General features: G+C 32.2%; 1 protein-coding gene across 5 annotated transcripts in view; it reads left to right on the forward strand.

The window, feature by feature from the left end:
• Nucleotides 1-1,468: 1,468 nt before the first annotated feature.
• Nucleotides 1,469-13,384, forward strand: part of LOC125063053 (proto-oncogene tyrosine-protein kinase ROS) — a 38,634-nt gene continuing 26,718 nt past the window's right edge. For 4 of the 5 annotated variants that reach the window (XM_047669279.1, XM_047669280.1, XM_047669281.1 and 1 more), the window contains exons 1-2: nt 1,469-1,791; nt 3,690-3,749. In XM_047669279.1, the coding sequence (XP_047525235.1) occupies nt 1,645-1,791; nt 3,690-3,749 (207 nt within the window). In that variant the 5' untranslated portion in view covers nt 1,469-1,644. The remainder of the gene's footprint in view (nt 1,792-3,689; nt 3,750-13,384) is intronic. The other variant, XM_047669283.1, reaches the window with a different exon arrangement.

The raw sequence follows: 13,384 nt of genomic DNA on the forward strand, positions 1-13,384 counted from the left end.
GAAACTAACATATAAGTCTCTATTATCGCTGATAAAACAACTTGTGGAAAATATAAAATCTTTGTTATTTCCTGTGAATTAAATAACTGTAGTATGAAAGCAACGCAATTAAAGTAACAAATAATTAAAGTAATAAATAAATTTTGGCATAGCTGCTTCATATACAGAACAAGCTTTAGTCAGCGAAATTATAATATACTTTTGGGTTACTAGTGCCACCTATTGACGGTCTCCATGAAACCAATAAATAATTAATACATATTTGTAACACTGCCGAACCAACGTTTACCTGCTTTGAAGTAATTTTAATAATTTTGTATAGATGGCGCGATTGTCAACATAACAAAGAAGTAACTGTAGCTGCTAGTTTTATATCTACCATCTAGATGGCGCGTTTACGTCATAAGACAAATATTTAATTTAGGTATATTTTATTATTATTATTATTATTATTACATAATATACACACATAATTTACATTGATTTTTTTTTATTACTAGCTTTTATTTACAATCAAGTAAACAGTATTTACAATTTTCTTAATTTTTATTTACATGTATTTAGATTTTAATATCTGCAGTTTTAGATTCCCATGTAAAAAATTATGTGCATAATAATTATAATCATAAATCGATTTTTTTTGTGATAGAAAGTGGCAGTTATTCTAAAAGACTGACGCACAACCTAACATCGAACAGAGTTTTGAAATATTTTTTATGTTACGACAAAAGAACAAAATTGAAGTAAAAGTTAGTATTTTAACATATCTGAATATTTAAAACTGATTTTAAATTTTTAATACAACTAATCTTCCTCAATTTCATTTTTATATTATTCAGACACTACAAAATAATAACTTATATCAACCAAATTACTTTTTTAGAGTGCATTCAAAAATAATCGTTGCAAATGTTTTGTTGTAGAAACACAAAATGAAATCATCTCCAGAGAGGAATGTAACATGCGCGTGGGATGTGTGGGCAGTTATATTAATTGAGCTCCCGTGTCTCGTTTTACTTTGATACATCACTATTGTTCTATGACCTTGATCTATTAAGCAATACTTTTAGGCCGTGTTAGATCGTTCTCATTCAATAAACTTTAAGGACACGTCTGCTTCATTGAATTTCGTTTTTAAGTATAGATGAGGTTGGCCTTAGCGTATACTATTGAAAATTATTGTTTAACAACCTGATCAAAAAATACTAAATAATATAGTTGTCAATTTTGGTTTCTATATGAATATTGTATCTCTGTGTTTCTTATTTTGTCAGCCGTTAAGATAATTAAAACATTAATAATATGGAAATAAAATTTATTCAACTTTTTATTATTTAAATTGTAGGTATATTTTGTAACAATCATTTTGCCGAAACATGTAACACCAAGGTGTAATTACAGGTTGTCGTAGCGCCCAATTAAGCGTAGCCCGTAGCAGGCGTTACCGTTTAACGGCGCGGTGGGCGGATTCAGTATGCATGTAGCTTTCGTTGCGCATGCGCATATATTTTGTACTTCGGGCGCGACTTAGCGGGAAATTTCAATTACGGAAGATACATGTTTTTCTAGGACTGCGTGGGATTATATGGTTTATTATGTTGTGATAAATAATGTTTTGTGGGATCGAGTGAGCGCAAGGGTACAATGAGTCCGCCGGTGAATTGGCACAAATGCCTAGTGTTGTTGGGATTGGCTTTGTCCGCCCGGACAATTGGTTGCGATTATAGTTCCATCACCGAGAAATTTGGAGCGGAAGCTGTCGCGCGATGCAGCGAAAAATGCCCGTTTCAGGTTAGAATATAGTTTTTGTTACCTATCTCGTAAACAAATCTAACCCTTCATGGTATAATTATTTATTAGAGTTTTATTATTGGTACCTAATTAATTAACTAATTGCGTTATTTACAAGAGACATAAAAATACCAACTAACATTGGTAATCCCAAACTACATTTATTTATGAATAACATAAAAATACTTCCTTTTCTTAAGAGAAAAACAAACAATCTAATAAGTCGAAATCCATTAAGACCTATTAGTGTGTAAAATGGACATCGTCCTACTTATTTAAAAATTATCAAGTACTCAAGAGAAATGGTTACGCGCTAGATGAGAGTAATATTCTATTAGACATACTAATACTCTACAGTATTTATTTGTTTCTGCCTGGTAGATATGTATCCTTAATAAATAAACCCTTGTGCTATTTATACCAGAGAATGATTGTGTCAATAAATGTACAGAAATATATATATTCATAAATTAAATCTATTGATAAACAAAGGCAATATTTAAAGGCGCAAGGATTAGTGCGTTTGCGCCAGTTCAACGCTCAAGTAATTGTTGACAATTAGCTAGCGACTGTAATCAACAAAACTGCTAAATATAGAACCGCGTGTCTACATATTTGATATTCTCCTTCAATGTGATAATTGGCGTCCTTAATCTAAATTCAAACATAAACATTCTTAAGTATTAACAACGAAAATAATCTTGGCCTACTTGATTCTTGACTATTAAACGGGTTTGTACCCCAGGATTAAATAAAGTAATAATTAATATAATTTGTCAAATTAATATACATTTAGATAATAAGGAGTAATATTATTTTCAAGCACTTAATTTTGGCGGGGTTGTTTTAAATTAAAAATAGTAATATTTAAGTTCAAATTCGGCATTGTCCTTATTTGTTTAGTGTATGTAAACTGTAAAAACACATAATGAAAGGTAGGTAACTTATAACTGTGGTAAAAAATTAACACATACGAACTTTTCCCTACCACAAAAAATCTCGTCATATTACTTATCTCTATAACTTCTATTTTTCAAACGTTTTGAAAACCATACACCTATTACGTTTTTAATTAGTAAATTCATCTACTTGCATGGCCTTAGGGGTTTTCGGATGTCCTTTTTCGTACCAATCAAAGCACAAAAACTTTTGAAGGTTAAATGATTCCAAAATTGTAGCCGCCTAAGGCTATCATATTACAAGATAGAAACCAGAAAAGTGCAGGACAACCGCACCAGTTCCGCTCACACGCTCGCAAAAAACAGAATTTTTACCTTCAGTTACTTATAGATTTTAATAAAACAAACACATGATTGCCACGCATAATTAATATATTTTGGTAACTTCTTATCTAAAATAAAATTGTAACTTTGGTAACACCGTTCACTTTCTATGTTATTTTTTTTTTACTTCCAACAAAGGACGTGAAAAAGACAGACTTCTTAATCTGTTTGTACTGAGAATTTGCTTTTCTACCTTTGAGGTGAGCAGACATTACTGACTTCAAACCCAACAATTATACTTTTATCGTTTCACCGAGGGTTGATCCCAGGACCACTAACTGTTAATTTGATATAAAGGAATATATTTTTAAAGTAAAGTGAACAAGTCTCGGTCGCTATCTATAAAAATTTTACCATAGAGTCGACTCGAATCACAGCATTATATTACATCGGCTTCCTATTACAGTTTCATACATAAAATATGATTCAACTATTAATGGAGATATATAGAACAAAATCTCGATGTCCCATCAGTGGAGGCACGCTTCGTTGCGCGTGCGCAGTCACGCCGGAAGCTATTAGCCTGGTCTCCGGTGGATGTTCAACCTGATTATTAAAAACCTGTTGTATTTTTTGTGCTCTTGGGTGTTTTTTGATGGTTTGATTTCCTTTCAGAATCGCACCGGGGAGGGGCACTTCGATGTCAATTGTGGCTCCGACTGCAGCGTCGAACAAGTATGTTTTATCAAAATTATAATTATAGCTATGATAGCTAAAATACGTGATTAATTATATTGTGAAAAATTAATAGTAACCAACGAAAGTGAAAGGGAGAGTAGTTTTCGTTTGTTTCCAATTTTTGTAATTGACCATCACAATGACAATTTTGGCCCCGATGTTCTAATTCTCCTTTATGTACGTGGGTTATAGTGTTATTTAATAATTATTAATTAAAGAACGATTAAATTAGTAAATAAATTCTGCATGTCATAAAAATCGCTCGCACTGGCTGTAAACAAATGTCCGATAAGAAGGGTGTTTATTTACTTTTATTTAAATTACCCAACTATCAAAAATTTTACGACTTAACGGAAATGGTTTATGCAACGCTTTATATTGAGAAGGCTTATGTAAAATTGTAGCCAACCGATAACAATTTGGTGTAGAAAAACTATGCATTATAGAAATAAAATAAAACATTTTTAGGATCTTTACAAATTGTTACGTAACACTTTAAAATTTTAGGTAATAGTTATATTGATATCAGTCTTGACAATTAAGGTGACCTGATGAATGAGACTTATTATGTAGAAAACAACTCTGGTTAATCTATCTGCTGGGACACACTGGGGTACATTGGTACTACTATAAACAAAAAGTTTTTATATTTGCATTATTGTTGTACTAGGATTTGTTAGTACTAACATCTAAAAATTTGGGTTATATCAATCAACAATCATGACCAAGCTGAATAAATGAAACAATACTTAATTTAATATAATCATAATGCCAATTTAAATAAGAATTGTTTTTAGGCGTTTTAGAATAAGTTATATTTTTTTTAAAGAATTTACAATTTTTACACTACATATAGTTTTGAAAATAATTATTTTGTTAAGACATTATAAGATGATCATGATCATCAATATTCGTCAAAAAATCATCAAAAGTTTTCAAAGGTTCATTAAAGATGACCTCTCACAATATGAATGAATATAATGTCCATTCAGCTCGGCACAGAATACTTTATAATACTTGTAGAGCACAATTTAATCCGTCAGTCTCTATTGCCAATGAAAATGGCGGTAACCATTATGTAGTTGGGTTAAACGATGTTCACTTGCTCGTTGGGTTAATGTTACACAATGTAGGTTTCAGACCACTTTTACCAATTTAAATAATATTTGTAATAATAATTCAGTAACGTTTTGCAATTAAAAATATTTTTTCCTCATCGTATAGGGTAGACCGAGGCGAATCGGATCACAGGGCGAATCGGATCAAAATTAGAAATGTGTTGATAATTCAAATATCACATTCACATAGAACGCACTCAACCGGCGTTTTGTGTCTCTCCATTTACTGAGCACCTCCCGACATAAGCAGTATTTCGATCGCGCTTGTGGATCAGTGGCAATGCCGCTCGTCAGCCACTCGGTTTTTTGTGTGTGTCACAATTTGGCGCTCATCTAAGGTTACGTACTTACGTTTTCTTTGTGTCATATGACGGATTTGTCTTAAAATTTAAATACTTTGGTTTATATTGCTAAGCAAGGTGTTAATATTGAAGAACCAATTCGCTTTTAAGTATAATCTTAGAGTTTAACGTCTAACATATTTATTTCAAAAGTCTTAATTATGGGGCTAATCGGATCATATCCTTAGGGGCGAATTGGATGATACTTTTAAACTGATTTATTAAATGTTTGAGGTTATTGATTCATATTTATTTCATGACCACCGGAGAATGGTGTCAAGAAAAAATGAAAGAGGCTGTAAATTAAGTCCAGAACAAGAAGTTGACCTTTCGTAAAGCTGCTAAGAGTTTTTCAGTACCGTTCACGAGCGAACAGAAAAAAAGGACCATAATATATATGTGAATTATGTGCCAATAATTAAAATTTATCTTATTATTATATATTTTTACTGATTCCAAAGTTATTTAACACTATACCTTAAAATTTTGTTATATTTTGTGCACGATCCGATTCACCCCGAGAGTTGGGGCGAATCGGATATTTTCCTTTTTTTAGTTTTTAATAGCTAATTAAGAGAATATATGTATGATTTAAGTTTTCAAATATTTATTTCATAGGTAATTGTTACTTCTTACGATTTTATCAATAAAAATAACATTATATAGCACTTTAGTATGATTTACTCAACCTCAAAGAAAAAGTGATCCGATTCGCCTCGGTCTACTATAACTGTACATTGGTGTTAAGCTGAGGCTCGAACGTATAATCTTAGGATTGAAAGTCGCACTTGTAGCCGCGTGCCATATTGTATATGTTGTTTTTGACATAACTGAGTCATACTTAGCGCTGTAACTGGACTCTGAGCCTTACTTAATAGTGCGTCGTAGTATTTTTTTCGCCAGTAAAATTACCGATAAAAGGTGCCAAGGAGGCTAGTTGTCTTGGTGTTGTCATATAAAAATAATTACCTATTTCTATAATTACCGATAATTTAATCGCTCGAATAACTTACTGTTGACATGACCTTTTTATAAGATATGATTACATTATAATGAATATAATTTCAAAAACATAAATAATAATGTCACAGATATTTATGCACATTAAGATAATTTTTCCTCGATGTGCTAAATAAAATTGGCGGTAAATGTATTATCAGATTCCACTTAAAAAATATACAGACAAATTAATCGTTATTTTAACAATGATTGTTGGTCTACATAAAAAAGCTTCTAAACAAAAATCTTTGAAATTTGTTTATTAAAAAACAATGATCATAGATCTGAAACGTAATTGCGTTTCGTACGAAAGCGTTACTTGTTCCATAAAATGTATTGCTTTGTGCTTTGTGCTGTGTAACTAGGGTCCTAAAATAAAAATAATATAATATGAATACGGGTGTATATGTAAATAAACATGTTACTTTACTTTAGTACAATGCAATATTATATTACAACTGGTTGTACACTGCCCTGTTTTACAACTTAGGAATAAAGTAAAGTACAGAACTCGTGTTAGTCTTTTAAAATAGGTTGAATATTTCATAATATGTATATGATATATTCTGTATATTTCTATCGATATTTTAATTATCTAAAGACCTAATTGTGGTTGTTATTTGTTTACACAAACTAAAATAATATCAGTATTAGTTAAACATTATCTACCAAAAACGCATCCATCATAAAGCGACATAAAACAGCTCGTTCCCGCCGAATTCTGACAGTTACTACTGGTTAATGTCAAAATTATCAGTTTAGCTCAATTTAGGGAGAACGACGCAAAAACCGTCGGTTTAAGTGGTAAGATGGGGCGCGTACCCTCCCAATATACTCAATTGACTTGTTAGAATATGTTGCAGTTTATATGAATTTTAATATTATGGCTCATTTATACATGCTTTTCAATTTTGTAAAAGCTTGGTTCAGACTGTTTCTCAACGAAGTTGGAAATTAAAAAACAACATCATATCAGAGTATATTTACAAACAATATTTCAAGTTAACCCAGAGAATAATAACATAAATAATTGATAATACATATTATAGTTCTGTTTTTCTTAACGTTACATTGTTTGGGTGTCACTGTATAATCGAAACTGTTATTTATATACCTACCTAGTTGAGTACAAAACCATTTTTTATTTAAACTTTACAATGTTTTAAATCGTTCAACACAATTACAAGTAAAAGCAAGGTGTAAAAGAGTAAAAACACGCTTAGTTACTTTTTCTTACTTGTTTATAAATTGTAGTTCCTGTTTGTTATTTTAATCTTATATTATCTTTTCTCTGCTGATTAACGCAAGACATAAAATAATTTAATCGGAATCGATTTTAAACATAAAATGCTTCCCCAAAACCGTATAAAACTATAATTATATCTCCGTTTAATTAAGTATAGAAGATTTATTAATTTTTAGTAGGTACACGACACGTACTCCAATCACTTAGTAAAGTAAATATTCCCTTAATCCTTGAATCCGACTGCCAATTGTGCAGCAATAAATTGCAATGAACAGGTTGTTAACCCGCGGATCAATGTAAAGTTGAGGAAGCTGTGTTATTAGATGGTCCACCATACGCTTTGCTATGGTGAATGGGGGTCGCGTGAGAGTCGACGCCGGATGGTCGCAGGAAGGAAGCTGCTAGTTGCCAGCTCCCCTCGGATCTATTTTAGAGTACGTTATATCAGATCAAGCCCGAATAAAAATCTGCACGATTGCGATTTCTGCCGCTAAGCTTCAAACGATTAAAAAAGAAAACAAAGGATTATGCAAGTGTCTCTGTTTAATCACGAATAGCTTATTTATAATTATTGTTTCGTAATATATATATATATATATGCGTACGGTAAGGATATATAAGTAATGCTGGCAGCATTAGAGATATTCTGGTTACATTTTAGTATTGTTTTAGTTTTATTATGTTTATGTACAACATAGTTTAAGATTGAGCAGTGTTTTTATTGAATTTTACCGCATCAAACACAATCCCATATTTACAGTATATGTTACAAGCTATACTTTCTAAAAGATATGACAATTTTGGTAAACATAAATGTTACGAAAAATTAAAAAAAAAAGTAATGTTCCTCTTATTGCTAAACAAAAAAAAATACCAGAAAAACGGCAGGATCAGGTATGAGATAGGCACTTAACAATGCTTTCTTGTTGGTCTCGTGGCTTGCCGCTTGAGCGTCTCTCGTCCCTCGGTCGTTCATTCGAATCACGGATGTGCAAAATTGGACTCTTCGATGTGCATAATTAACACTCGCTCGTAGGGTGAAGTAAACATCGTAAGGAAAATTCCTGAGCTTTCAAAATCGACAGCGTTTATCAGGCACAGATTTATCACTTACTTGTCTATTAAGAAAAATAAATATAACGAAATAGATAGATATCTGAGGCCAAAACCAACAGGTCACTGTCATACTATTATGGCTTTCCAATTAATAATACGAAGGTGTCAAGAATACAAAGTCCATGCAATAAAATAACTGCTCTCTTCTCACAATTTTAATTTCTACGACACTGTTAGATTTTTAAATATATTCCCACAATACCTGTTGTCAGTGGAGGAATTCAACCGATTTTGTCGCTTCAATGCATTGTGTTCGGAAATGACCATTTCCACATCGGAAGTTAAAGTCAATGGTGTTATTTATGTGAGAAACAGTAATATTCTTATTCAATTGAGTTCATAATATTATAAGATTTTAAGTAGGTACATTATTTAACATTTTATTAAACCGGTAGAAATGATTTAAATTACTATGAAATAGATTATCTACTTACAAGATTTTTTTGAAAAATATTATGTTCCGTAGTGAATTTTTAAAAAACAATTTAAGCTTTTTGATTCTGCAAGGATCGTTTTAATTGTAATGTTGTTTAATCACGTATTAAGACAGCAAGTTTTTGTAGCGTATCAATTGTTTTTTTTTCATTTTGTGTGTTCGTAAATTTTTCTCTATTTAGATAGGAATCGAAAAGAAATTTACATAATTCTATTAGTGTATACGTATTTACATTTAATTAATTGCAACCCCTCAACTCGAAACATGTATCGAACGTATTCCCACGTTTAAATATTCTGTAACTTACTAATAATTTAAATAATTTATTCGTAAAGTCACTAGAGTACAACCATCAAAACAATAATGCAACGGAATTATAATCACAACGGTCAGTGGCTTAGGCTTATGAATATTTAAAGATTTTTGAAATCCAATACATATAAATAGTATTTAAATAAAGCTTGACGCTGTATTAGCAAAGTTCTTTAATACTGAATATAAAATGATTTCGGTTTTTTAAGTCGATTAACGTTTCAACGGTTTTACTTCCAAAAAAATTAACACGGAGTTGATAACGAAATGTATGACATTAAAAAATATATTTTAGTTAATCGTAATAATGTAGCTTCGCTCTGCGTATTAAAAAAATTAGGTGCTATATTGTTTATTACTAGTGCCTTCGCGTATCCCTGACTTGCTCCATCTATAAGGTTTATTAAAATTTTAGATTGTCTGTGGAAGTGCGGCTGCTGCCAAAATGCTGATCTTAACTTGTATAAAAAAAATCGCGTCATGTTATCTGTGATAGTATCTGTCTATGTTTGTGTATGCGCTGACCGTACCTTTTAAGTAAATGAAGTGCAAATTATGATATGACGTCATACGTGGCTTTCATAAGAAAGGGCATCATGAATCGGTTATCGCGCCTAAGTAATTACAACGACTAATTGAAATATGCGTGTAACTGCACTCGTCTCGGCCCTTTCATTAATTTTACGAATTAACTTTGTTTACTTTCGGTTTTAAGATTTGGAACCATTTTATTTCTTAAGATTTTATTTTCAGGATAATGTATGGGGATTATTGTTTTTATTGTTAGTTTGTTCTAGTGTTAACCTAAAATTAATTATGATTTAGGTTAAACATCTTATCTATCTAAGATCCCGTAACGCCTATTGGAGGCAAACCCACTTCTCAGACTTCATCTGTAAATTTTTAAGCCGAGAATGTTCTATGGTTACTGTTTTACTGGAAAGCTAATCCTTTACTTTCGGGATCCACGTGGAATGTGATCATCCGCGTGTGAAAATCTGAACATTGAATTATAATAGAAATAAATGTATGTAAAAATAAATTATCTTATTAATATGCGAAATAAATGCGGTAGGAATTTCATTCGTAATAATGTGAAGCTGTTAACATTAATGAAACCACAGACAGCTTAATCTGGCCATTTATCCTAGCATTTCTGTAGTCTATTAAAGTCTAATCTATATAAAGACAAAGACAGACGCGTAGACATTTCCTTGTTAAAATTAAGACCTCAGTCGTGTTAATTATAGCCTAAGGGCAGGTGTTGGGTTAAAAATAGACTGAATTAGATGGTTAGGCGCGCAGAAACATTTAAAAATTATATACATATTTTAACTATATTCTATATATGACCAATTTAGGTTAGTGGTCTAATCTTAAATATCCATATCAAACTATAACATTTTTGACATCGCTCAACGCTTAATCGTTACTTGAGACACGTTTATCAATACAGGCTATAAGGTTGCTAAGAATTTTTTATTCTATGTATCAATCTAATGAGTCTAAGAAAAATATATAAATATTATACTAGAAACATTTATGTGCGAGTACAATAAAATGCCTAAGTTAGTTTTGTTCTATATTCAACCATAATATGAACTAACTCTGGTTACATTCATAAAGTGCATTCTGTATCGTCGCCCGCTAATTCCTATTTCCTCATTATATCAACCACTCTCCGCTCGCGTTCGCGGTCATTTAACATTTCTAGTGCCTGCCCGTTACAACCTTATAACCTATGAATTAAAAATACAAGGAAAATCTAAAAAAACTTCAAAAAACCAAAGTAAGAGTAAAATTGTTGCATTACGTATAAGTAATATAAAAATATTATTTAAAATAATTCGAACTAAGTGGCAGAATTTCACCATCGGACGTCGAAGAAAATTGCGAAATTCTTTCTGTATCACCTCGCCACCTGGCGTTCCTCTGTTGAGAAATTTTTACATGTTTTACTTTACGATTATTTTACTATTTAATGTCAATAATAACTAGTACTTTTTTTTTCTGTTAGTAGTTTTAGCACTTATTCTCTTTCTGTCACCAAAACTGCTGTCCCATTTGCAGAGATCCTTAAACTTAATGCGTCCATCCGGTCAGTGAAATTGTCGCAAGTGCACTTAAGTATGGAGTGTTTTGATTTATTGCCCATTTATTGGACTCTCAACGCTTTAGTGAAGGGTAAAAATAGAACGATGCGCCATCGCCTTCAATAGTGCTACCTACTAAGTATCGTGATGATCTCAAAGAATGCACTGAACATTTGTAGGCTGGCTTTTTGTGGGCTTAACGCTAGCAATAATAGCGACTGCTTTCCCATTTCATAAAGATGTGAAACCACTATGTGGAACCAGCAAGAAAAGAGCGTACCAATTCTTAAAACGCCGACAACGCACTCACGAGCCCTCTGACATTGAGAGTGTCCATGGGCGGCGGTATCACTTAACATTGGATGAGCCTTCTGCCCGTTTGTTCCCTGTTGGATGAGAGCTCGCACGCTGAAGCCACTAGGCCAATACTGCTCTGCCAGGATATATCAGATTGTTTATTAATTAGTAAAAAGCAATTGTATTGAATTACGTTTTCATGTTTGTTTTTATGATTGTATTATTTTTTATTTGAGAAGAAGGATTGCTTGCTAACGAAGTATGATCTATGCTCCCATTAGTTACTGTCAATAAATGGCTAACATTTTGCCTAAAGGCCATCTAAGTACACTAGAGAACAAGAGTGCTCTTGGGGCGCGGAACATGACGGTGGGTCCCAATTTGTCCCTTCATTATCCAATTGCCAGAGCCAAGCGGTTGGCGTGGGCCCGCGCGTGACCTGCACACATTTTACATTTAAATCTGTGTTAATTTAACTTGACAGCACGAACATCCTTTCAATATATATTCATAGAGATAGAAAATTTAATATTTCTAATACTTACAAAACAGTTATTTTACCGCAACAACGCTTATATAAAATATAAAATTCTCGTGTCACAATGTTCGTTCCCATACTCCTCCGAAACGGCTCAACCGATTATTATGAAATTTTTTATGCATATTCAGTAAGTCTGAGAATCGCCTACTATCTATCTTTCAAACACCTAAGTGATAAGGGGTGTCCACTTTATTTTTATGATCCAACATAAAAAAATATATACAATTTTCACCCCTCTACGATCAACCCCTATTTTTATTTGTTAATTCAAAACTTATGACTTGAACTCTGAGGTTTATATAGAGAAAAATTCACAGAAAACCTAAAAAGTTTTCATTCCAGAAAACCGAACAGTCTCTGGCGTAGCATAGCAAAATGTTCCATGTTGGTATGTACTAAAAAGGTAGGCTAAGTAAAATCACATTAATGAGAAACGAAGTTTGCGGGGGCAGCTAGTATACCTAATATATAATAACAATACTGTTTATTTGCATCTTCACAATACTGCATTTTAAAGGTTTACATGCTGGAAGTATTGACCATCTTTGTGAGAGCCTGGTTTCTATAATAGAAGTCCAGTGGTAACAGGTCACCAGCCCTACATCGCGGTTAGAAAATATACAAAGAGATGACGATTTACTATGACCAAAGTAACAAACAAAATAAAACTAAAGCAGGAGTGGTTGTGTGTGTGTCAATATGTGGAAGGGTGTGTAAATTAAACGTGTGTGAAAGAATAAAATATAAGTCTACCTCAAATGGCATAACAAATTGCATTGTAATCAAGTCTTTTTAGAAATTCAGAAACACTTACTTTAATTTTGTAATTGTGACTGTTGAATCCTTAAGGAAGAATTAAGTTTATTGTACAAAAAAAGCTCAAGAAAATGAAATGTTTGCTTAGCAAATTGTGTCCTTACGCGGTTATTGTGATGGGGTCATCAACGTTATTTGCGAATGTTGCTTTCAATGTGCCTATATATTTATCAACTCGCTTTCTGACGGATCAAGTCTCAGTACATTTTAAGCGTTGTTCTAAACATATGGATCCTAACATTAATGAAACGTTTTTAATCAATTATTAGATCATTAATTTTACGGAGTACTTATAGTTCTTAGTATCGGTAACATTT

This window comes from Pieris napi, chromosome 2 (genome assembly GCF_905475465.1).
Source record: "Pieris napi chromosome 2, ilPieNapi1.2, whole genome shotgun sequence".
NCBI classification, from domain to species: Eukaryota; Metazoa; Arthropoda; class Insecta; order Lepidoptera; family Pieridae; genus Pieris; species Pieris napi.